A 27,178-nucleotide genomic window follows, 5' to 3' on the forward strand; every position below is an offset into this window, starting at 1 on the left:
CATATGACAAAACATTTTCCATAATAAATACATAAAATAATTAATAATCAGTATGTGAACTGCATTCTACAATTAAAAGGTACATGACAATTATTTATTTCTTAGCATAATTTAAAAAAAAAACAACAACAACAACATTTATTTGGCTCAGCCTTCATTGCACACATTTTAAAAATCCTGACATTAAAATGAGGCTAAAATGTCTAAAAGAAAAGAGAATAAAAACAAACAAAAAGAAAGATTTGATCAATTTTCTACTCATGCACATTTAAATGTAGCTACTTAGTTTCTTTGTTCTGTTTTTTTTTAAAACATGGAAACTGAGAAAAGTAAAGGTGGTGTTTAAAGTCTAACCTGTTTATCAGAAATTTCAATGCACAGCAAAGACTGGGTCCAATAAATAATACAGATGACAATGAGAGCAAAAAAGTTAATGCTGTACCATGAATGAGGTTTTTAACCATTTGTTCTGAGGATTGTCATGTGGCAGACAGTTCGGTGTCTCAGCTGTAACACAAAATGCCTGCCTGCACCACATCTCAACTCCTTTATAAAAAAAGTACAACAGACTGATATACGTCACTGCCATACAAACTCGAAGTCTCACAGAAAAAAAAACAATACACTTTGATTTTATACTTAAAACAATAAATAGAAGATGCTCCTCTTTGCTGATGATACACACATCATCCCCATTATCTAAGATTATATTTTGTTCACGGCATGTGGGAACTGAGCTGTCCTCCAACCTGAAATTCCTACTCATGAACTCAGACTTTTCTGTGCCTCTGACTTCTCAAACATGTTGCTCTGTGTTGTCATGTCGACACAAAAAAGCAACACATCAGTGTTTGTAGCAACTGATAACTAACAGCATGAAGGGACTTTAATATTAACTAATAGTCCTGGAATTGTTGAATTGATGAATGTGATATTTGCTTTGAAAGCAGCCAAACAGATGCAACTTTCTTTCAAGTTTCCATTTAAATCCTCTTCAACACCTCAATCACTCTTAGGTGGTAAGTGGGACAGTGAGTCTTAACATTCCCAGTTCCCACTTGCCATGAATGCAGCATGATTCCTTCTGACTGTTAGATGATAGGAGGCAAACAGTGAGATGGTTCCTGGCTATCTTTTCTCTCTGTGCCAATTTCCTCTTGAGGCTTGATGATGATGTGAACAGGCCTCTCTCCACCTCCTTCTCTCTGCTTGGTATCCGCAGAGAGCTTGCCCTCACCCTCACACATTTCCTCCTCCGCTGAAGCCCCAATGGGCCGCAGACGCTCGGCAGGAGCCATCTTTGACCCTGTTGCGGAACCGTCTCTCTTCAGCCTGTCGTTAGTGTTGCTCTCTGAGCTAACCCTCTCTGCTGTACCATGGAAACAAAGCACATGACATGTAAGCTTGAGGTGAATATTAAAGTACTCTTTATGCAGCTGACATGGAAAAATAAAAGGAATTTGTGTGGCAGAAATGACCAAAATGCACATATTATATCTGAACTGCAAATTTTAGAGACGTAAAGCAAGTCTTTGCTTTATTTATTTTATTTGTTTGGTTTATGCATAATTATACAGTATGGATTGTATGGACTGTACTAATGGACTTCAGCTTACCAGGCCTGCTGTTGGCTTGTTTGCGGTAACTGTGGTCACTGCTGTTCTCAGTGCTGGTCGAACTGTCTGTAGACTTCTTCACTGTTGGCCTGGTTCTGGGCCGTACCTTGTTGAAGTTTCCCTCCAGGATCCAGTCATGCTGTAGCCCCTCATCAGGAGTCATACGTTTAGTTGGATCCCAACTGAAAACACAGAAAAATAATTTAATTCTGCAAGTAGAGGTTATCATTTTATCTCTAAAAACACCCTTTAAGCAAAATACCATTTAAGAATGCTAGTTACAAGAAAGCATATTGTGTGTTTTATGCAGTCAATTCAGAATTCAAGATAAATAAAAGAGAGGCATATTCTTGTAAACAGTCAAGCAGAATTATAGAGTGAACATACGTGAGGCAACGTTTGATGAAGTCTAAGAACAAAACATCATTCGTTTTCAATGCAGCTGACAGCTCCTTGGAGTTGGGTCTCCGTTTCTTCCCCTTGCTATTAGTGACGTTCCTGGGGTTTCCTTTTGAGTCTGCACACAATTATCAAACACAATACAGATTTATCATCTCTGAAAATGTCTCCCACAGATTGATCATACAACTTCTGCAAAGCCCTGGCCTAGCTATTCATTCATCTTCTGATAACATCTAGTAATCCTACACTGCAGCCTGCTGTGAAACCTACATAGCATGCTGCATAAGATATTAATATTCAAAGAAAAAAAGAGAGCATAAAACAATCTGAAACTAGGTAAACATAAATTCTCACCAAAGAACAACCTCTTCCTTGATGCCGACTGAACAAAATCATTTGGAGGCATTCCAAGAACCTGTAAGTTAAAATATCAGGACACTTTAATGCACTGAGTTAATTAACTCACCAACCATATTGAGACATTGTTTTGAATATGTATTTTTCAAGCTTACATAATAAACTGAATAAAAGACACATCAGACTAGAAAAATAGCTAACAGGCAGAAGTAAAAAAAAGCTTTTGATTATTTAGATACCTCTAATATGCAAGCTATCTGTTCCACTTCGCTCTCTCCTGGAAAGAGAGGATAGCCTGTGTAGAGCTCAGCTAGGATGCAGCCTAGACTCCACATGTCAATGGCCATGCTGTAGGGGTGACCCAGGATGACCTCTGGAGAGCGGTAGAAGCGGCTCTGGATGTAGGTGTACACTAAAAGAGGTTGATGTAGAGGAAAAAAGAGGAGCTAGTGAGGGTTTGTTGGACTAGACTTGCCCTTTCTTTGAATTTTAAAAATACTGATAAACAGTTGCAGTTGAATTTTTATGCTCTTACCCCTTTGTTGTTCATAACAGCTTGATCCAAAGTCAACCACCTTGATGTTTCCTGGCCCTCTCTGAGACAAAAGGATGTTCTCCTGCTCAGAAGTAAAAAACAATTGCTTTTATATAGTGCTGCTGTAATATTATAATGCTCCACAAGATGGAGCAAAATTCACATGATTGAAGCTTGTGCAGTACAATTAACAACAGTAGTAGACTCCATAGTGATTAATTGAAAGGATGTGGTCCATTTTTGGTGACTTCACTATATTGTAAATCGTGTGCCATACACCAAAGTCCAAAAATAAGTTCAGGTGTTTCGGATGTTATGGAAGTCAGTACCGGTTTGAGGTCACAGTGGATTATCTTCTCCCTGTGCAGCATCTGCAGACACCTGAGCAGAGCATGGGCGAACCGACGGATGAGAGCGAGACTGAAGCCCTGGAAGTTGTTTTTCTTGATGAGTTCGTATAAGTTCACCCTGTCGACAGAAAACAGAATATAATTTAAGGTCACTTTGTGAATAAAAAGATAAATTGGATTTATTTCCAAATATTTTCACTTAAAATCTTCATCTCACTTCTACACTTCTACTCTCAGGCAAATGTCTCTGTATACACAAGTACAACACAGAGACTAAAAATTCGTTTTTTTCATCAGGCCATCATGTTGCTGTACTCTGACTTCTAACCTCGGCCTTGACTTGCACATGGTCCATACACATTGCATATTTGCACTTGAGAGTGTGCACAATTCTTTTGTATGCTTTGCATACATTTATTTTTACTATTATTTATAATTTTTTTACCTTTAAATTTGTATCCTTTATATTTCTTTTTTCACACTACTCCTTCATTACAGGCTTAAGTATGCAACACTGCATTTCACTACACACATTACTTGTGTATGTGACTAAAAAAAACCTTGAATTCAATTAAAACTTTTAAGTTTTCCTTGTTTAATTACTTATACTTAAAAGTTTATTTTGAATAAATTTGAAGTATATTTTGAATATAATTTGTTAATTCATACAAGTCTAGGGAATACAGAGTGAGCTCAGTAAGGAGTCCCTTAATAAAATGATGCAAGAGATGAAGTACCTCTTCATGGTCCTCAAATAAACGCTCTGAAAAAAGAAGGCAGCTAAGATTGATGTCACTCTACACTTGATGTCCTCCCTAATAAAACATCCACTGACTGCTGAGCGCATCCTTGGAAATAATCTATGATTGTGGTTGCATTTAGAGGGACACAGAGTGTGTCCTCCTGCTATTTCTTGCTACTTGTGATGAGCATAAACTTCTTTAGACTGTGTAACAGGAGCCTTCACACCATGATGCAAGAAGGAGTAAGAGATAGGGCCCTAATCAAGACCTTAACTAAAGGATTTGGTGACAGTAATGTTAGACAAGGTGGCAGTCCAAGACGTCCTGTAAAGGTCATTCAGCCAGAGTGATACACAAAGCTATCTACCTTCAAATAGATAACAGTAACAATCCACGCTAAAACACAGATGACTTAAGGTATACAGGTAATCACTTAACTCCTGAATGATGACAGTCACATAACAGTATAAGTAATGACTACTGACAAGTGAGACGTGCCTTTCATAAGGCAGTGCAGTGATCCAACCCTGCTGTTGTACCTGTGAAAGGTGTCTAAACTTGAATACTTTATATTAACAGATTAATTATTCAGTTATGTCTTTATAGTCTCTTGGAAGACTTTTCTGAACACAGAGGCCTGCTAACTTGCAGAACACAAGTGCACATACTAACCCGAGCAGCTCAAACGAGATGCAAAGGTGATTTCGGAAGTAAAAGTACTCCTTCATGTGGATGACGTTGTGGAGGTTGTCTTTGTCTTTCCTCTTGATTACATCCAGGATCTTCAGCTCGACTAGAGCTTGGTGATGAAACCTGTAGTCCAAAATTATACGTAGAGTTAGACACTGAAATTCAAAAAAAAAATTACATGTAATTTGATCATTGTTGTTTCTAAATATCCTGGCAAAGTGTTGACTGTCAATTCGGATGTCAATGCCAAAATGATGATAAATGCTAAGATCTAAAGTTTGGACTCTTGATATAATTCTGTGTATGTCATTTCTGATTTCTCTGATAAAGAGGTTTGTCCCAGCACATCCATCCCTAAAATCCCAGGATATTTCTTTATGTCAACCATTCACAGTCCTCTACCAGGAAAGATAAGATCAGCTAACACAGTGGAGAGCTCTCCTGAGGCAGTGCTGTGCCAGTTTGGCCCCATTTTGTTTTCTGCATTATTGAAGTGGTGGTAAGACCTGATGGCTCCTGAACCCAAACAGCAGGAGCAGTCACTGCCACTGTGATCCACAGGACAGGTAAGATAACACCGTAAGGCGCCGACTTCTATCATTCTAAATCAGGATCTCAACAATTTGGCAGACTTCTAAAATGTAAAATGATCACGGTCCAGGCATCTGGGAAAACCTCACAACAGGGTAACATATCTCAAATGAATGCCAAAAGGTGACTTCTTGAATGTGACAAATGTCTCTTTCTATAGAGTATTTGGTGAAGTAGAGAGTAATTTAAACACAAGAGAACTACAGAACATATTGTTTTAAAGTATTCTCGATTCATAATTTTAACATCATTCCCAGGAAACGTCTGATCAAAGATGATTTGAAGAATGAAATATTTCAGAATCAAATATTTGCGTTGACTCTTACCTTTTCTTATTGCGTATCATCTTAATGGCTACAAGTTCGTTGTTCTTGTGGTCCAAACATTTCAGGACCTGCCCAAAGGAGCCTTTCCCAATCACTTCAAGTACTTCAAACCTATAGGCAATATGGTCATGCAGCACCTGGAGGAACAAGAGGGAGAGCACAGTGAATATTTCAGCAGACCTCACTTTTATGTACTGTATACTTGTACTGACCTGATCATTAACAGCTTTATTAACTTATGCGAACAATTCAAAACAATGTAATTAACAGAATTTTAATCTACCATAGCTACCGTTAATGATTACACATTTTATTTACTGAATAACTAAACAGTTAGGATGTGCATATGAATATGAATATGCTTACTCACACTGCACTGGTTTGCACATAGCAGCTACAGTATTAACTGTACTATGGTTTTGCTGTAACTGTAAGTCCAAGCCTGTAACAGTGATATGAGCCTTGATAGAGATATAAGGGTCTAAACAATGGTCGGTCACTCAGCCTTAAACAGCTCATTCATTACATGTTGTCTGTCAGTAGCCTGCACTGGCCAATCTTTACAAGACAGTAAAGTCTGTTGTTACAGGCTTTGGTAACCTCAGTGCACTTTATCGCATAAAGCAATCAACAATGAAGTCAGTCTAATAGAATGGCGAGTTAATGTCCGCAGTTGCTGGATTAAGGTCATATGAAGGCATCTGGTCATGTACAGTTCAGTTTAGGCTTCTTGAAAAGCTGTGTGTGTCTCAGCGTGTGTGAGTTTCAAATTGTAACTAATTTCACATTTCCAGTTTATGATCCTTGAAATATTTCGTAAATGAAATGTAAATGGACTGCATTTATTCAGTACTTTGATGTGCCTCTCATTCACCCATTCAAGCACACTCATATATCATGCAAAGTGCTGGCCTAATCATCAGGAGCTATTTGGGGTTCAGTGTCTTGCCCAGGGACACTCTGACATGTGGACAGCAGGAGATGGAGACCGACCCACCAATCCTGTGATTAGTGGTTGACCAGCTCTACCTCCTGAGTCACAGCTGCCCTGTTTGTGAACACATTTTTTTGTCTCACTAGTGTTTTTGCATGTGGCGATTAATTAACTAATATGTAAGTGTATATAATACACATGACCTATAACCATTTTATATACCATACCATAAGTTTTGATTTGATTTTTACTCCTCTTGCTGACTTCAGTAACTGTTCAACTCTTTGTAAGTGCATTCAAGTGCTTCTAGAAATATATGTTTTTCACAACATTTGTATTTGTTTAATCTTGTATTTTTTGACGTGTTGATGATGAAGGACTACCCAACTCAAACATGTTTCTAGTCTCTACAAGTTGATTTCATACATTAGGAGGAGGGTAAAATGGCTCAAATAAAATTGAATGGGCAAAAAACCACTTGTATGCTCCATCTAACACATTACCCTGATGTAACTTCCATGCTCGTCATCATATCCGGAGTTCTGTGGTGAGCCTTGGGAACCCTCAATCTTCTGAGAGCCCAGACCCAGGAACCAGATCTCTGAATAGTCCATGATTTCCTCCTGCTCAAACTCAGTCAGACGGTCCTGGAAGTTCTTCAGTGCCTCTGCAACAGCGTGGAAGAGGAGGAAGACTAGATGAGTCACTATCATATTGAGCACACCTCTGCCAAGAGCAGAGGATTGCGAACAATCGACTGTGATGCCAACATGCTATTTTTATTCTGTCAGTTGGATAAACTTTATTACTTAGTTACATGTTTGTGTTGGAACACTCATAGAAGATACAAAATGTGAACTCCTGTCTCTGTGCCTCTCTAATTGTGTTGTGTTTTTTCTAAACCATAATGACATACCGATGGGAGACATGGGTAGTCTTTGTCCCTCATACGCCTTCTCTTTCTCCACCTTGTTGCTGAAATTCTTGCTGTTGCGGGAGACTGACACTTTATCCATTGCTGCACCAAACCGCATGGTGAACTGCTGGGTGGGCTTCGGCCTCTCATCCTGTCCAACAAACACACATGGAAATTCACATTTCACCTCTGTGTAATCTTACTCATCCATGATGAGGTATTAAAAGCAGCTACAGCTACAAGTGCTGCGTGTCTGTAACTACACTGTGACCTTCAGGATGTTTTCACAGGGAGCCTACACAGCACTCGTCCCTGAAACCTCTATACTGTTTGCCAGTTGTGACTTATATTAGGCACTTTTATAATACAAAACTGGCTGCTGCTATAGGATCCAACAGGCTGTTAGTGATGTACATGTAAATGTATGAGTGACTCACCGGGTGTGTCTGATAGTTGTTTTGGCCCCCTTTGTTGGCAATTTGGGGCAGGATGTTGTCTGTTTGCTGGTGTTGGTTTTTGGCATTGCTGACCACCACCTGGACCACTGGTGGCTCTAGCTGAGGCAAGGTCCCTACACCAGAGCCAAACTTCTGCAAGTCAGAGGAATGGTTTTACTTTTTATTGCCTTTAATGCAGACATTAACACTAGACACTTTCCTACATAAGAATGAAAAATGAAAAACAGAATAGAGACAAAAATAAAAGAGAAAGGCAGAAAGAGGATATTGATTGAGGGTCAGATAATGGAGGGGAGTGGGTCTGTCAGTCATGTTTGTTGATCTCCAAAAGCTTAAAAACCCACAGCTGTGTGTTTAAAGAATTTGATGAGAACAGGCTGTAGTCTAATACACAAAACCATGGAGAATATTTAAGCAATTGAAATTGGCGAAATTCCACAGCCAGAGGCTTATAGGATCTATTTTCTGCAGGGAATAAACCTCTCTGCATTTCAGTACAACAGAGTAACAAATACTGAACAGCACATGCAATTATAAACAGACAATAAAAGAAGAAGAAGGGAGCGGGTCAGCAAGTGTGAAGTCTAAATGCACCATATTCTTTTTACACTGTAGCTACAAGCTTGTCTCAGCCCCTTTCATTTTTTCATGAGTATGTTTTTTTGTCAGTTTTGGTTTGTGTTCCTAGCTTGTGATCTACATCCCTTTCACATCTATTTTGTCTGTGGGGGCTCAGGTGACCAGGACCCCCAGCAGGTAGCGGCTGGAATTACTGATCAGGCTGAGAGTGTAATGGGGACAAAGCCCATGAGGCTGGGTCCTGACAGACTCTGTCTCTGGTGGCTCTGTGGGGGACATGAGGAGCAGCAACCTGCTTTTCTCTGGCTGCCATCCTGCTTGCTCTAGGAGCATGATTACATGTGTCACAGCCTTGCAAAGCTCAGCACTGGCAATGATGGGCAAAATTAGACATGTGTCCTATGCCAAGTTTTCTGGGAAAAATTAGATATCCTAAAGAAGTGTATTTCTGTAAAGAAGGGCATTATAGAGTATATTTACAACATGTCTTCCCTTCATGAGCTGCAGTTCCACATAAATTGCTGGTAAAAAAAAATTAAAATAGCACCGTCCCTACATCCTGCATGACATTGCCTTTAGCAATGTACTGTATTAACAATATAATGGATTCTTTCATATTAATTATTAACAGCATTACTGGAAAAAAAGCTTTCCCATCTATACAGTAGATAGTTCAGATATTTCATCTCACATGTTAAGAGCTGCTGCAGGATCTGCCAACTTGGTTATGACGCATAGAGATAAGGCTAAATATAGTCACAAGCACCTGCCACAACAGGCAAAGGAAGTAAACACAGTGACGTGCCTGTACATAACTAGAGGGTGGGGGGTGGGGGGGGCATGATGCTTAAGTAAGATGCTCTTGTATCAATGGAAATCTGTGATGCGTTACACCACATCACCACATATGTGCAGACAGATGTGTATCATGTTGTACTGCGTTCTCAGAAGTAAATGTGACAATAGATGAATGCCAGAATTGTGGAGATCACCCTTGGCATTTCTAAATAAGGCACTTCTATTTTTTGACGTAAAATGTATCATTAGGACAAAAGTTAAATAATCTAACAATTTTCAATGCTGCATGTCAGAACATTACTGACAATCCAAAGACTGAAAAGCTTTTTCCAGATTTCTAGAAGGAGGTAATGTAATTTAATGGTTCTGGATTGTCTCCACGTTTTAAGGTGTTGACAAAATAATTCACACACACCTCATGTAATTCACACACTCCGGGAAAAGACCTTAGTGGATTAGCTGCTACAGCATCTTTCAGTGGGGAAGAACTCACCTGTGAGCAGGGTCGGTTTGTTCCAAGACGATTGCCTTCTGCTGGGAGTCTGTGAGGGTGAGGGAAGGCCTCAGGTCGTGATGTCTGTGGGAGGAAAGAGAGCAATTCATAAAATATGCTACAAGATGGCAAAAATAGCTGTGGTCTATTATTCATACAGTATTTTCTCACTTTCCAACATACTGGAAAGGAAAGCTATCAGTAAAAATATTTCTCTTCTGCAATGATTTTTTTTACAGTCACCTCCAATATCAGATTTGGGATTCCTCTAACACCAAAAAAGATGAAAGCAGTCATCTTAAATTATATTGAAATTGCCTCTTGTGTTCATTCTCCAGTCTCTTCAGAAATGCACAGCCTGTGGGAAGCTAAGCAAGGTTGCAGCCAGCCAAAAGAAATGCACTATGATCCTAAAATAGATCACTTCTGCAAAAACCCAGCAACAACGATTCTCACACTATCCAGTATTCTCTCTGTACCTGCTGGTTTGTGCAGGTGTGTGCACATGTGCACATCCATGTGTCTGGCAGTGGATGTACACGTGCCTCTGAGCCTGTCTGGCTGTGTCATAGGGAAGCAATGGATGTTATAAAAAGTAACAGAGTTCCAGACATTCTGAAAAAATAAAAGTACCACACGCTTTTGGGATGAATCTGCATGCTTCTCTCCGACAGCCAGCTTACACGTGCCTTATTAATCGGTGGGTGAGTGGGCGAAACCATATGGGTGAAATAAAGCTTAGCCCCATATGGGGATACGTGCTAAACTCATTCTGCCAGCCTGGTAGGGAGGGAGGAGGAGTGGGGTGTTGTCCACAGGTGCTGGATAGGAAACAGCTTCTCTATCATAATCTCAAGCTTTTCCTCTGATTGAGAAGCAAAAGCTGCATCAGATCAGCGTCCAGGGGGAGAAGGAGCTGATCTTACGCGGCTTGACCGGCTCAGCAGAGGAAGATCAGATGCTGAAGTGACTTCTTAACTCTTCTTTGCAAACCTCTGAGTCTTTCTGATCATTGGATGTAAGTAAACACATCCTGCAAACAGTCACCGGCTTTGGTCTTCACATGAAAGTTGATATAATCCTTCAGTAAGACAATGAAACCACATGTGGACAAAGAAGGGTATGATACAATAATGTGGTCATGTTGCAATCTTAGGAACATTGTGAGTGACAGCATGAGTCATGTAGGTCACTGTGGCAGATTGGCTTCTAAAACATCACCTGTGAAGGCCTGCAGTAAGCCTGACTAATGAGCACGGAGCCAGTGGAAACCAACTGACATCATATCATGTGCCAAAGAAAAATTATGACTGTGACCTTTTTATTCGCCTATGATGAATGGATGTCAGTATCTGAACTATATAAAGTAACCACAATCACAGTTCAATCCATGTGATCAAAATGAGTGTTAGCTGTTAAGGTAATAACCACTTAGTGAAAGCTTACATTTCTCACCTCCTTATTAGAGATTCTCTTATATGACCCCAAAACAACAGGGGTTAAAATGATATTAGTGTCAGTATCTGTGGCTCATCTGATCATTTCATTGTCTGATACTTGTCTTCCCTGTGTACACTCTACACATGAAATGTGCCAACAGTTTTTATTTAAGTCAAATGAATACATTAATGTAATATTGACTCTGTCTCTGTGTGACTGGGGGTCTTTACTGGTGGTAAGATCGTCCCAGCAGGTGTGTGAGAGCAGCTTTGGCTCATTACGGTCCTCCAGGGTTAGTTGGTCAGAGGGTCAGCAAAGCAATAAAACTTAGAGTAACTGAGGGTACACATCAACAAATTGTAAAACTGTACACACTCACACCATCAGCTGTCAGATGTACATTTTTAGTGCATAATCATGTTGCCCTGTCATTTTTATTGCACACAACAAGCCTCAACCTGATGTCATCTAATATGGCCATATGCAGGAAATGATGCATATAAAGAAACAATCACAGTTCAATCCATATGATTAAAATTATGGTTAACTTTTTGAACATTTCTGTATTTCTCACTTCAGTCACTAAAAACAATAAAAGATGAAATTCTTGATGAAAAATCCAAAAACAGCAAGGGTTAAATTTATATGTTTCCATGTAAGGTGTGAAAAATACAGCAGAACACATATAGACTTACAGAATCTGTCAGTGCAACAAACACTGAAATAAGTAAGCTAAACAACGACTGAAATAGAAATGGATCAGATTTTTCATCATAACTTGGCATGTGGTCAAGAGAAAGGGGGCGGACTACAAAATAGGCATTCAAGTGGGATTACTTGTGGAGGAGAAATAGAAGTAGTTTCAAAGTGAGAATGACTTCACATTCTTGACATGGGCTATTAAAAATAAACAAAGAAATGTGAATGGCAGATTTGTACTGAAGGTTATCATTGTAAAAGGATACCTGTGGAGGGTTTCTCCCAAAAAGGAATTAACCTGGATTGAAGCCCTGTATCTGGGCAAAAGATTCTCTAATTTCAGGGATAATCTATACAGTAGGAAATCTGTGATCCAACACTATACAGATATATTAAAGTGATAGCATGGGAGATAAAGTATGATATAACAATATAAACTGACTCGTTGATAAGACAGCCGGACTAACTCTGCAGACACAAGAAAATCATAATGACACTGTGATTGATCATAAATTTCCACAGACACGTTACAATTTATCAAAGGAAATTGACATTTTATTAATTTAAGAAGTGACTGAAAACCAATCAATTAACCAACAGGCTAACAAACCAAAGTGCCTCACCTTGTTATTTATTTCTGGCAACATGATGCGTTATCAATTTCAGTCTTTACAGCTGCTTGACTGTCCAAACACACGAGAGAGATTATAAAATCCAAGAGAGACTCATTGTATCCAACTCTGTCAGTTCAGCCTCAAAACCAAGACGCACTTCCACAAGTCCCGCTTCGTGATGAACACCGTATCAACACTGACGAGTAAATCCTGATGACTGATCAGATCCACCTACCCGAACCTGCCGTACACCTGGTTTTACGCGTAAATGCGCTGTCGTCAGAGGGCAGATTAGCGAGCGAGACAAGCTGTTGAGGGTCTGCTAAGACACTGAAGGAGCCACCTGTTCAGGTTTCTGCTGCTGACAGCTGGGGCTTTCCCGATATAGATTTGTTTTTATCCGTTTGCTGTCGTCCACCTACACCGTGCTGTGTGACTGATGGGCTCTCCAACACCGACGGTGCAATGAGAGGGTTTACACCAACGCACGTACGTCGTGGCCACACCGCTCGAGCGCACTTGAGGTACAGTAAATGTTAAGTAGGCTGCTCGCTCCCAAACTCTGGTCTACAGACACGCAACCCTGCCACAAGCCTGCAGGCTGCCATGCAGCCTCAGTGTTATCCTGGAAATCTCATTTTCCCTCAACGAAGTGAAAATATCTTGTCCCCAGCGAAGCGTTATTTAATGCAACCTTCAAACGATCTGACATACTGAGTATCAAAGGAAAACTAAATAGTCTATGAGAAAGATCACCCAAGAAAAATCTAAGCTTCCAAGCTTTGCAATGTCAAGGACTGGAATAGATGGCTGAAGAAGAACTATAGCGATTAAATTAAATACTTATTTGCCCCACAAAATCTCCAAATATGTATTAAAGAAGAAAATGTGCAGAAACAAGGCAGCATTCCCTTGTCAAAAGCATACAGGCTCCAACCCACCTTGTTTAACCAGGATGGTCTTTTGAGATCTATTTCTCTTTTCAGAGAGACTCCTGGCCAAAATGACAGTACAACTATCTTCAGAGAAGAAACACAGAGCCAATATCCACTAAAGGAAGAAAAGTGAGAAAATTGGAAAGGAGAAAGACTTAAAAGATTATTAGGCATCATGTGATGTCATCACTGTTCGGTCATCTCTAACATATTGAAAACAAAGAAATGACAGCTTTATTTTTTGATTTACCACTACACTATTTTTATGTTATCCATCAGATTTTTTTCATAAAACCAAGAGACATCATGCAGCAAATATCCTAAAACTTTAGTTTAATAATGAAAAATAGGTTATTCCCTGACCTAAGTGGTATGTGAAGTAACATCTTATCCTGCACTGTAACAAGAGCCCAGACATTACAGCATTAACACCATGTTGCTGTCACGATGCAAATGCAAGAAGAGGACATTTGTTTTCCTATGACTAATCCTCACTGCAGGGGAAAACAACGCAGTTTCTCCATGTGAGGAGGAGAAGTGCAGGAGATGAATATGATTAGACGACAGCTGTTATGCAGCGATGGTTACTTCAGTAATCAGCCTCAGCCTTGGGACAGGATGAGCAACTATCCAGGAAGCTGCTTCAGCCCTCCTTATTACACTCCACTAATCTATTCCCTTATAGCCTAATCTATTGTTGTATTTCATGAGTTAACCATCCAATATAAACACGGAATAATCGTAAAGTAACATCCGTGGAACAAAATCAGACATGTGCAAAGTGCTGCTAACAAGCATGCAAGAACTTACACATGATTTCAGGATTTGTGCTGGGATTGTGATTGGCCCCTGCTGGTAAAGAGGCCCATCAAGACAACAGAGAGGGACAACATGAGGGACAAGAGGGAGACAGGGAACACTCAGTCCTTGTAGGTCCTGGCAGAAGTAAGAGGCTCCTTTAAATCTGGCCTGATTACAGTAATAACGACAAGGGCTGCAGTAGGAGGCATTAATTTTATACAACCTAGATTACAGCTGGAGTAGAACAGACTGGGACTGGGAGATGCACAGTACATTTGTTTGTACAATGCTGATGTGACAAAACATTAAACACAATTACATGAAGACATACATTTTTAACCTTTGTTAATTTAGGGAAGATTAACTTTGGTTCCATTGCATCACTTTGCATCTAATCACACGCTATCCATGTTTTGAGAAAAGTGATTAAAATCGCATTTAGTTTAATAAAGAAGCCTGGAAATATATACAGTATCTTCAGTATGTTGCAGAGATCAAATAATAGTCAAACTGCAAGTAGTAGTCAGTTACAATAAACCTTGCCAGTTCACCTGGGAGAGCCATTGTGCTGTGTGGATTTTGTCACCCAGGTGACAAAGCATTGGCAATGAGAGGCAGCTGGAGCAAAACTATGCAGATACAGTACATCTCACCACGACAACCAGAAATGAATAAAACAAAGCCTCACAGTTTATGTATGCCTTACATAAGCCAAAACAAAGAGGACTGTGCTACCTGTGACACTGAAATGCAGGGAAGAAGAAATAAAAGACAAAAAAGGGAGAAAGAAAGAAAGAAAGTGTGCATGTAGATAGGACTTGGTTGTAGGTGGATGGGAAAATGAAAACAAATAGTTGTCTGATGATCGCCTCCAAACTCACCTCAGGTTGGACCCTCCTGTTCCTGCCCCAGCAGCAGCCCTGGAGGAGGCTAAAACCACAGCAGGCAGGTGAGGTCCCGTCTTCCCACATAGCACATCACCTCCATGCTGCCAAAACCACACCATGAAGCCCACCTCAGCCTCTAGACACCATCATCAGCCAGAGGGCAGTCTGTTACTCAGCAGGTCAGAGATAAGACAAGACACCCTCTGGGCTGAGGAGGGAGGATGATGAAGATGATTCCAGGCCTACATTTCCTACTGTTTGTAGTTTAGAAACTGTAAGTCAGGCTGTTGCTCCTTGCTCTTATGAAGTTCAGTTATTATTATCGCTGAGTTTCCATCATCTTCTTTAGACATGCACAAATCCTGAAAGTATGAATGACTTCTTACTGCAGAACTCCCTGTGGTTATTCACAACTCTCCACTCTGACTCGCCTTTGCTGCATCATTTAGACATATATGGTTATATTCCGGTTGTTTTAGACCTTGGTCCTCCTTTGTTTTCTTTCAAACTATTTTTCTCTGCTCCGGTTTAAAGACAGACTAGAGAGGCAGGCTGCCGACAGACACAGAGAGGATTCTGTTGCTTTGTGCTGTTCTGAGGCAGTGCTCTGTTTTTGCCGCTCCTGGTGACGTATGGATGGGACTCAACAAGGGACCCATCCTGAGCCGGAGACACAGCAGCAGGGGCCTGGCACTTAGCTTCCTGCAAAAGAGGCCTGTGGGAGCGTTGGTTGGGGGGGGGGGGGGGGGGGGGTGTACAGGAGGAGAGAGAGGTACTGTAGATACAGATCCCATCATCCTCCCAGGTGAGCTCTTCATGGGGCTGAGGAAGTCAGACAGGGAGGAGGTGCAGTGCTAATGGGCCTCCCATGTGGTTCAACAGATGCCTGCAACTTTCCTCTGCCTCCTCACTTGCCACTGTATCCTGGAGACAAAGCCAGTGGGGCTGTCATATTCTCTCCCCCAGTTCCCCTTATCTCCTCTATCATTCTCCGCCTGCTTTGCTGCTGCCACAAACCCCTGTGGGATGCTACAGTCTTGCTGACAAATAGTGTGTAGGTGAAAGCTTATCCCACCACACCCTGGCTGCCCGTGGCCTCCTGCCTGCTGCACACAGCAGCAGGGAACTGCAGAGACCACAGCAGGACAGGACACAGAGGCTGAATATGAGCTTTATATTGCAGGGAGCCATGGGGGAACAAAGTGTTGTAATTACCTTTCAGTATCTCTTTCTTTTTTGTTAAGGATTAGATGAGATGAGTTACTGGATCTGATGAACTGATGATAAAGCACCAACTGTCTGTTTAACCTCAGGTTGTTAGGTAGGTTACAGTGCAACATTTCATTTTAAATGTTGTTTTCATACCAAAGACATGTCCTCTTAATAACTACAAGTATCTTTGCTCACAGAAGTTCGGCCCCTCAACCAAAAATAAAATCTGTAAATCACCTTGTTTTGGTGACAGGAAAAATGTTGCTATTTCTGTACCATGAAGCAGCAGGCTACTGTATTTCATTACTGCCCTGTCAGCCAGTCTTGATGCTTATATGACACAGAGTGGAAGCTTCAGTATCTTTTTTCTTTAGGTTTTTGACAGGCATTTGGCTTCACAGGGCCACACCTTCTCTAAGTTTTTGATGGATTAGTCCAGATCTGGATAGAGTGAACAGCAGGTGTTGGACAGGCTACACCAGGCCAGATGAGACTCAGTCAAAGCAGGGCCAATTTACCTCGTCTTAGAGGACTATAACCTGGTGCCTTACATTCTGTTGGGCCCTTGGCTAATCGCTGCCAGCTGCCGGACGAGGCGAACTGAAACGAGGTAAGCTGCCAGCCAAAACAGACAGTATCAGTGTCTCCTGCCATTTGGCAGAGCGAAGTGTGGGTAGTTTGACCGGGCTGGCAGGTGGTACTGCAGCATCTGCAGTTTTAGCTGCACAGCAGGCTTCTCAGTGACAGCATGACACCGTGTGAGATATCGGTCAAGTTCACAAGTTGACACAAGCACACAGACACATGGGCGTTAATAAGCTTCATTGTGACTTACATACGACATGTTAATGGAACCTGGCAATAGAAACTGGTCATCCATGGGTGCACAGAAAACACAGCACAGAAGTGTGGTGCTGTTCTCTCAGTCTTTAATCCAACTATTGAATGGAAATTCAGGGTGCCAAGGCTTAAAGGAGTACTTCCCTTTAACCACATATGCCATGCAGTAAGGTCATGGTTGGGGTCAGTTCTCTGTCTGTTCAGCTAGTTCTGGGAATGGATATTCTTCAGAAATAAAAAACTAACTATTGCTATAAATAGGCTCTCTATTTGAAGAAATGTGAATTCTGGGGAGTTTTTTCATCCCATAGGGGTTGTTGCACAGGCGTGACTGACTCAACTACTGTAACAATGGTGGCTGATGAACAAGCAGCATACAGTCAGTGTATTAAAAGCACATCCAGTAAGCTGTTATTATTGTAAAGTCATTACAGTCAAGTCAAATTGTTAATGTTAGCCTGATTATTCTCATTCTCTATCAAAAGGACTGAGTGACCGTGTGTGAGTGTGCGTTTCTTTGCTTGTGTAAATCGGTGTGTGTGTGATTATAGATGTGGACACAGCTGAAAATTAAGCAGGGCTCAGGCCAAGCCAAATCTCATTAGCCATGTGGAGAGGCTCTCTACACTGCGGTGGAGAGGGCCAGTCAGAAAAACCCAAACGCTTAAATTCATCTTGTGTCCAACAATAGTAACACAAGCCGATGATTGAATGTAGTAAAGCATTGTCAAGGTCTAAATGAATTAATGCATCAGTTGTATTCGTACTGCATCATATATAAGTGTTCCTAATATTTTGCCCTCCTCATGTAAGTTAATGGAGTGGACAAACCACCACCCACTACAACCTCAATAATAAACATAAAGTAGAATTATCACTTTTCTGACAGTGTCAACAAAAACCGAAAATGTATAAGCTTCATTAAAGTAGAATTTACGGCAGAGCTGTTGTATTGGATTACATTAGATTGTACATGTGTTCCTAATGAAGTGGTCGGCGAGTGTACGTTTGCTGTGTACCTTCAGTCAAGAACATTCTGTACTGTAATCTATATACTGTACAGAGGGTGGGGATTCGCTCTTCAGTGACAGCGTTAGACCAGAGGGCAATGGAAACATCTATGTTGTTGTGCTGTGATGATACATACTGCTCACTCCATGACTTTATAAATAACTGTGATAAAAAAAGAAGTACAAATCATCGGCAATGTGGTTTACCAACAATCAAAATGTGGCATCAAAATAGATCTGTCATTCTAAAATGATTGCAACACATTTTTTTGAACCATTACCACTAATGATCAAGTAGGAGATTTGGTTGAAATAATTATTGTGATAATAATAAAGATATTTCCACATATTGATGTATATATCTCAATATGCCAAATGTATGCAAACTTACTTACAAAATAATTGAACTGGTATCTAAATGTAAATTGTAACAGCTACAATTTCATGACAAATGGGCAAACTCCTGCTGATGACAATAATCTGATATGATCAAAAGCTCCAGGATGGCTATTAAATGGACCTTGTTGTAAGATTCAAAATCTTAGCAAGTGATTGTTCAAAGCAATAAACTGTGTTATGGTTATGTACTACATGGAAGATACCTAATTGTGTTAGTTTTACTGCTTGCTTTGAATCATTAATTTGGACAACAGGAATTTGTAAAACAACATTATATAATCACATCATTAAAATACTATTTTTCTAAAATAAATGCTATTGAATTATTGCTTGTTTTGATTTTATTTCAACATTTTTTATGTTTGTGCTTATTTCTGAGGACTCACATTCACATAGATCGCATGTTTTTTTCCCTAATTTATAAGCACTTTTGTGTATTTGTGTGTGTCTGTGTTTGTGTTGGGTGAGTGCTTGGGGTAGAAGTTGACCTACTACTTCATATTTGTGTCAACTGTGCTGGCTCGTCGAGACCACCTACATGCAGAGTACACATAATCCTTTCATGCTCTATAATACATTACTCAACATTTCATGTACTGTAATAAATACAAACAGAAAAACAAGAGCTTCCTGTCTGTCTTTGTTATCAGACAGAGACCCAGACTGTCACAAAAACTGCCAGAATTGGGACACAGGTCATGTTCCCTGGCCTTGTCTAGCAGACTGGACCATAATGGTATTATAAACACAGACATTTCTCATTTCCCCAACCCTAAATCTGAAAAATGAATTGTCTCACATTTTAGGCTAATCTAAAATACAGACACTATGTATGTCTCCCTTTTAAATAATCCTGTGTCCCTGTGCTGTACTAATTTACACACTCAATGTCAGATAACCAACAGCTGAGTTGCAGAGGGAATCCTCACCACTGAATGTCTGATGGTCACATTTTATTGCCATCTAATGTGCTTTCACTAATAACAGACCCCTTCATAATTAAAGCCCTGTTCTCAAATCAAGTCAGTACTTGATTTGAGATGGTGAACTAAGGAATAGGGTTTCCTATTCCTTAGTTCACCATCTCCTCATCCATCCACCATTCCTTTGCATTGCAGGCATATAGAGATGCAGCCATCAATACATGAGCTGGGAAAATGACAATGATTTCGATTGCATTCGAAATATATTTAACAGGTTTACATATAGGAAGTTTCTACAGTACAATGGCTCCCAGTGCAACCTCTTTTTAAGACGCCTTAATCTATTCTTTGCTGAACAATCAGCTGTCTTTCTCTCCAAACTGCCAAAGCCTTGGAAGTCTTACCTCATTAATTATTCTTTCATCTAAGATGTGCTGAGACCTGACCCAGGGCCCCATGTCTGGCACTGCTCGCCTCACAGACCTTCACTGTTATTTCGATAAAGCTGATCAGATGAAGACATTGGCCAACTGTGACATGAGGCAGGTGTGGTGTAAAGTTTGTAGAGGTGCATATGTTCATGTGTGTGTATGTGATTGCTCATGCCTGTATGTTATCTCCATAATCGAAATGTGTGTGTCTTAGGTTTAGCTAAATATGCTTACAACACTGCAAGTTCTAGCCCGTATCATGTGCAGTGCGAGTGTTGACCTGAATGCCCCAGACTTTGCCCTGCCAGGTCTGAGAACCTGAAGATGGAGGAGAGACACTCTTGGCGTGAGTGAGGATGATCTGGCATCTCTGGGGCCACACACCTTGTCCTCAAATGGCTCTGATGTTGCCCCCAATGAACCAAAACCTCTAGGCAACGTAATGCAAGTCACATTTCATTCTCCATCTTTAACTTTCCTAGTATTCCTCCCCTCTCTCTTTATTTTCTTCCAGTCTTCCTGCTGTTGCTCAAACAAGCCAAGAAACAGTGGTCTACTGACTGATTCCATCACTGTCTATATGCCGCCAACAGCATGCCCTTGCCTGTTGAAACCTTTTGCCCGTCTCCTTGGTCCTACAGGGGTGATGGGCAAATGTGAGCCTTGTCACCCAGGTAAGATGAGCATTGTTAGCCCTTCTTTTGACCCTACTAACCCTCCTGTCACCTTTCACAACAAACTTTGCAAGGTGATCCGCTTTTGTCACCAACTGGATACAAAAGCCCCTACGTCTGAGCTAGACTGACAGAGACAATACACTACCCTCAAATTGTAACAATTAGCACAAATTGCAGGATTTAATCTGATGACACGTGTGGCAGATGTGGACAATGGGGACTGAAATGCTTGTTGTCTTTGGGTGCCAAATACAAGAGGCTATACAGTTCCACACTGTGTCATCAAAACACAGTGGACAGATAAGAGTCTGTAAAGAAGAACCGTCTTAGATTCTAATGGCTTTATTATCCAAGGCTCAGGTGTAAACTACTGAACTGGCATTCAGGCCTTTCTCTTTCAACAGAGGCCACAGGTATATAGTGACACGCTCTGGCCTGGGACACCAACACAGACGTGGCTAAAAGGTTAATCCTGATTAATGTGATCACAATTATATAACACAATTATATTTTTTTAATGATCAGAGGAGAAAAGGAATTTATATAATTGTAATTAAAAACTTTATTTATCTTGCTCTTTTATAAATTGAGCTTTGCAGTAAAAACAGATGCAAATCAGAGAAAAACTAAAATTTTGCAGATTTTGAGCATTTTACGTTACATTTTTTTACTCATTTTCAGCTCAGTGGATATAAAATTCAATATTTCAACATTTCTTGTACAATATATCATTACCTGTGATAAATAGGAAAACAGCAAAATATGATTATATAAGATATTTTAATCAACTGCTTCTAAATCTGACTCATCTTCCATTGACTGACAGCTGACAAATTGATCGATCTGCTTTTTTCTAAATCATATTAATATCATATAACAAAACTGTAGTTATGTCAAAGGGCTAATTTTCTTTATTCTGACATTGTTGTTGGTATTACTGGACGTTTTCATTGCAGCACTTGCTGTTCCAGAAACAATAGCAGTAATATTGTCAAATTGTTTCCAAGATTAATATAAAGCCATAAAATATTGTGTTATGCTACTGTATATATCTTGAAGGAATCAGTGAGCCTAACATGACATAACAACCAGATCCTCTTATATAATAATATTTTAGATAAGACCTCACACATTATTACACAACAATGCTCCTGAGCCTATGGAGAAGGAGAAGGTGCAATGGGGGAGGATGTTGGCATACCCTGTTTAGCAGCTCTGTAATGCATGACTCACTGTTAAAGGAAAACAGACACTTCACGCAACCAAGCCAGGCATTCATTAACAAAACTCCCTGGGTGGCCGTATATCCAGCATTCTTTTTAAATCCAATTAATGTTTATCAGACTTGAGGAGTGTCTCAGTCCTATCTGGAGCAGCACCACAATGCCTCCTCACCATGGAAACCTGCAGCTGTGACACAGCAGCACAAGTGGGCTGAGCCAGTAGGGCCAAACGCTACCCAGGCTTTCACACTGGTCCTGTGTGGACCTGTGTGAAGGATAACAGTTATCCACAGCAGAGAGGATGCTGCTATCCTGACAGAACGTGGAGATTCACATGTTGGGAGGTCTGCGCCATGTGACTGTCCTGACAACAAGCCACAGGCCTTTCTGTTGGCACACATGAATGCTTGCAAGCATGGACACAACTTAAACTGCACACATGGCAGCACAATTTCATGCACACATACACATGCAGAAGTAGAAATAAGCGGAGGAGTGAATATGCAATGACTGAATGGAGACTTTCATTAGTTCTATCATAATTTATACACAACAACAGATGCACAGTAAAGTGGCAGCGTGAACCCTGTGCTCAGTGACACTGATATCAGCCTGTAATTCAGCAGAAGTGAGGAGCTCTCTCTCTCTCTAAACGACCGGCTTTAATTCAGGGGGTCCGGTGTCAACGAGGGACAAAGCTGTGATGAGAAACCCTATCAGGGGCAGGTTCATCAGAATAATGGGGACGCACACTCCATATGGGGGTAAAGGCTGGGCCAGGTGAATGTGTCTGCCCTGATAAACAATACATTAGTGCTGGTCTCAAAGTGCAAAAAAAAAAAAAATCAAGGTCATGATCTAACAGCATGCAGTGACATTGTGTTTATAAAGTGTAGTAAACCTGTTTCCTGACAGTCTGATCAGGGAAATCAGGGGACAAAGACATGAAATCCTGCATACATACTGTGACTCCAATACATCCGTGCTGCACTATTAATATTTTGGTGCAATGCTTCAAGAATAGTCTTCAGAGTGTGAATAAATACCCACAAATAAGTCTGACAGCACTTTCTGACATAAAAAGAAGACTAAAGCTTAGCTGCCGAAGGTGAACTTCAGTTGTGAGTCATATCATGTAAAGACTACAAACACGAAGACATGCTGCCTGCTACAGACTCGGGGCATTTCACATCTTGGAGGGGAGTGGTGCATCTGCTGAGAAAAGCTGCTTGCGTCTGTATTTTGCAATGACGCAAATGCTCTCTATTGATACCCTAACTTAGAAAAAGAGAAAAATCTTCTTATCTGAAACCCAGAGAATGGAGTCCACTCACAGTACAAACCCTAACAGCTTTAAATGATGCCTCATACTGCTCTGTCCAATTTCTCACTGATGTTCAAAGGTTCTTGGTGTTCTTATCTTGAGATTTTTTTAAGTGTCTTTCGGCTTGACAAACTACTGGCAGGGCCATTGCTAATTAATGAGATTATCTATGTGAAGGACCTTTTTTAAGTGCTGAGATGAAAGCAAATAAAAAGGCCATGATGGGATTACACATTAAAGAGTTTAGCCAACACACCCTGCAGCATGCAGTACTGTACATGAAAGACAGTACAATAATGTCAGCAAGGGTTGGTTTAGCTTCTGTATTTTAACTGATGACGGCCACGCACACACACACACCACAGCCATTTATCTTTCTTTTTCATTTCTATTATCTAAATCTGATGTCCCTCATTCCCATATTCATCTATTTTCCTCATCAAACCATCTCTGCTGTGGAGTTATAAATAGAGCCTGAATAAACCCTGAGCCCAGGTAGCTTCAGAGTGAGAGGACCAGCAGTGTCCTGTAAAATGTTTCACATCAAAGGGATTTAGTCATTTCTGCTCCACTGGTTCATCTGCCCTGATGACAAAGAGGTCCAAACTGTATTAAAAGTTTAATCAACAGTAAGTGGAAGAGTGTCCTATAGCACACTGAGGGAGGTCTGAGGGGCTTTGAAACACTCTAATCCCTCCACACAGGAAGGGAGGGGTTCAATCAGTCCAAAGCTGCGTGAATGCGTCCTTAGTAGGGCAGAGCTGAATGTTATGGAACTTTCCAGGAAGAAGAGATGATGGGGTTAACCCAGGAGATGTCAGATCAGAAGACCTCAGCATATAGCCTCGTAACAGCTCCGGGTTGGTTAGTTTTGCTCTCCCAACATTTGCAAAGAGGAAAAAGGCACCTCTCTCAGATGGTTCAGTGGTGCTGTCCAAGAACATCTCAGGGCAGAGTATGTTCCCTAATAAATCACTTCTGCTGAGTGAACACAATCACCCAAATAACATTTATTTAATGGCCTGCAGACCAACACAGGGGGTAGGGTTGCTTAGTGGTCCACCACCACCTCACAAAAACGTGGTCACCACCATAACTTAAAGTAATAAACTGAAGCTATCAGGCTGGCAAGAAAAAAAAAGCTGCAGTACACAACGTTTAATAATGAAAAATTATACATTTCTCAGAAATAAATGGCCTCCTACCTTAATCAGAAGTGGAAAGGTTCCTTTTCTCTCCTTTAATAGCTTATCCAGCTTATTCTTGGAGCCGATTCTGTTCAAAGAAATTATAAGAGTTTAACATAACTGTGTCAAAGACATATTGCACATGCAAGGGAACTTCCAGTATGTATTGCTTCAGGGTTCAAAAATAAAACTCCTGTACAAGACAAACAACTAATGTTGCCCTTGTTGCCCCTGACAGAGATGAGACACATATTAAAAAACACAACGTTCAGATGACATGAATTTGTGAGCTGGTTTCTCTCATAGACAGCCACAGCTGTAAGATTAAGAGCCTTGTCCACTGGAGCAACCTTTTGCACAAAACTACACTGACACCTTCTGGGCACATGTTTGGTTTGTCTTATATCAAACACATAAAGGTGTCTAGTCAGTCAGTTTCCGGTGCAGAGCTGCCAGTGGGGTCAAGTGTCTTATTCAGTAAATATGAAGCCTAAACTAAACAGCTGTTGCGCATATTAAATGAATATGGTCAATATTACACTGACTTTTAGAAGAAAATGGGTAGAAATATTTTGTTGAGGTATTAATTAACAAAAAAAGTTTTTATTGTGCACAAAGTTTCAGAAGAATACCGCACTAACCTTTTCTCTGATGATTTGTTCTTCGCGCTCATGGTGTAATAAATCAACAAGGTGGTATTGATGAAGCAGTCACGCGCGACATGCCCAGTTAGTTTGTGGACTCCGACCTGGCTGACAGCCTCTGTGCTGCGTTGCGGAAATACCACCAGCTTATCCAAAACACAAAGTGCTGTTATACTCGCCACACTAAGTACTCGTTCGGACTATTTGGTTCTACTTTTTTTTCTCTGACGCAGCTTTTTAGGCAGGTGCTCACGTGCGTGTGTGCGTGCGTGCGTGTGAGAGATGGGGAGGGAGTGAGCGCGAGACAAAGGGAGAGAAAGACACCCACTGGGCTATACATTTTCCACATACTGTAGTTCACCGTAATGATAGCGGCTAAAGTAACAGTGGACAGAGGATTAAGAATCCATCCCATCTCCCATTTCTGTACAAAGGTTATTTTTCCCTGAAGAATGAAAACTTTGTTTATACTTTTTAAGGGACTTAAAGGGATGTAGAGTACAAGATGCTCTCATAAAAGACAAAGTAGAGTCAGTTTTATTTGTATAGCTGTTGTATACCTGTTTCATACACAGGTAAACTCACTGTGCTTCACAGTAAAAGACAAAAAACACATAATAAACAGATGAGATAGAAAATACATACTTGACATAAGTAAAATAACCTTTCAGCCACTCATACAATGCACACACACATACATACAATACAGCTTTTTATAACCCCTGTCCTATTCCTACAACAGCACTCATGGACTACAGCAGACACACACAAACAAACATGCACGCACACTCACACATACACACACACTAACTACCAAAAGCCTGAGAGAAAAGCAATGTTTTAAGACTGCTTTTAAATTTGTTTCCTATAAATATTTTAAAAATGATTTGTCTTGGGGAAATACGAGCACGCAGGTCGGTTACATCACTATCTCAGTCTCTGTCCTCTGCTCCAGTGTTAGTCTATCAGCAGGTCTCAACAAAGGGAGTCACATCCACCTGCTACATGACGCACGTTTCCTTATTTGGACATCATTCCCGGAGTTGTTGGTGTTCCCCAGAGATGAAGCTGAGCTACTGACACACGCAAAGTGCTCTCAAGGGACTCTCCATAACCTGTTGTTCTCCTTGTCCTTTCCACAAAGTTAGGTTGTAAAAGATAGGCAATAAATAAAAAGTGCAAAGCAAGAATCGCCTTTGAAGTTCTTCCCCACACGTTACACGATGTGCTGTCTCTGTGTTATGGGTGTATAAATAGGTAGAGGTCTGTCTGCAATGAGGTGATGAGTGAAAATTTAGCTCAGTTGTCAGCACAGTCGTCTATGACCTGGGACACTCCAGTTTGAGACCCAGTGTGGGGACCTCCTTTGTAAGGTAGTTTATTCATGAACACTTATTGTAACACTTTAATTTTCTAAAATTAAAAGTGTATTAAAAACAAAAACACAAACAGGATTTTAAAGCCTCTCCAATTTTATTCGAATACAAATACAAATAATTTTGTAAAATGTTACATTGCCAATTGAAAATATGTGAGAGAAGATGGTTTATAGGCCAAATGGGCCTACTGAAGAAGTTACAGGTGCACCTAAAGTAAAATAGATAATAAAGTAGGGAGACTAAAAAGAAACAGATTAATAAACATTGGTTAAATTTGAAACAGCAGATACTGAAATATCTGGACTTATTGGTCATAGGCTGTTAAAGGTAAGTCTCAAGCTCAAGCAGAGGGTTAGAGTTATGTTTTTATAAACTTTGGCAAGTGTCCAGAGCAACAGAAATGTTTTGCAGACTGAAAAATACTCCTCATGATGTGTAAACTGAACTTCCTGTATATAATCAGTGGTATGCCCCTATAAAAAAAGATTAAAACAAAAAAGATTTGTTTCAGCTGTTTCAGTCTGTTTGTGATTTGTGGCTAAAGAGCTGCAGACGAGACAGGAAAGCACTCAGTTAACACATGTAATGGATACAACATGAATATTTTATGAAGGATTTGTCTCTGCATTGTGAAATAAAATTCAGCTTTATCCCCAAAAGTCTGAACAAAGCTCTCCTAATTACTCAAAGGATATTACTGTACTAAAAACAAACACCTGTTTCCTAGCATAGACACAGATTCAGTCTCCATCAAATGAATACAGT

General features: G+C 40.4%; 1 protein-coding gene across 2 annotated transcripts; it reads right to left on the reverse strand.

Moving 5' to 3' along the window:
- Positions 1-183: 183 nt before the first annotated feature.
- dyrk4 (dual-specificity tyrosine-(Y)-phosphorylation regulated kinase 4) lies at positions 184-25,273 on the reverse strand. 2 transcript variants are annotated; one of them, XM_042412024.1, is made up of 15 exons: positions 25,032-25,273; positions 24,409-24,478; positions 9,789-9,872; positions 7,898-8,050; positions 7,461-7,611; positions 7,048-7,211; positions 5,611-5,747; positions 4,676-4,816; positions 3,240-3,378; positions 2,911-2,992; positions 2,615-2,787; positions 2,373-2,433; positions 2,004-2,133; positions 1,617-1,798; positions 184-1,369 (listed from the first exon to the last, which is right to left on the reverse strand). In XM_042412024.1, the coding sequence occupies exons 1-15, from the start codon at positions 25,061-25,063 to the stop codon at positions 1,092-1,094; spliced, it is 1,977 nt and encodes a 658-aa protein (XP_042267958.1). In that variant the 5' UTR covers positions 25,064-25,273; the 3' UTR covers positions 184-1,091. The 2 variants fall into 2 exon arrangements, with proteins under 2 accessions (XP_042267958.1, XP_042267959.1); XM_042412025.1 differs by lacking the exons at positions 24,409-24,478; positions 25,032-25,273 and adding an exon at positions 12,551-13,059.
- Between the last annotated feature and the right edge of the window lie 1,905 nt (positions 25,274-27,178).

The sequence above is a fragment of the Thunnus maccoyii genome, chromosome 5, assembly GCF_910596095.1.
Source record: "Thunnus maccoyii chromosome 5, fThuMac1.1, whole genome shotgun sequence".
Taxonomy (NCBI): Eukaryota; Metazoa; Chordata; class Actinopteri; order Scombriformes; family Scombridae; genus Thunnus; species Thunnus maccoyii.

Bases quoted from the DNA above. Each gene is read 5' to 3' on its own strand.
- dyrk4 (XM_042412024.1), bottom strand. From the start codon at position 25,063: ATGAGCGCGAAGAACAAATCATCAGAGAAAAG. The intron at 5,748-7,047 runs GTAATGTGTTAG...TTGTTCCTCCAG, and splicing joins AGCATGGAAGTTACATCAGG to GTGCTGCATGACCATATTGC. The intron at 1,799-2,003 runs GTATGTTCACTC...CTGTGTTTTCAG, and splicing joins TTCATCAAACGTTGCCTCAC to TTGGGATCCAACTAAACGTA.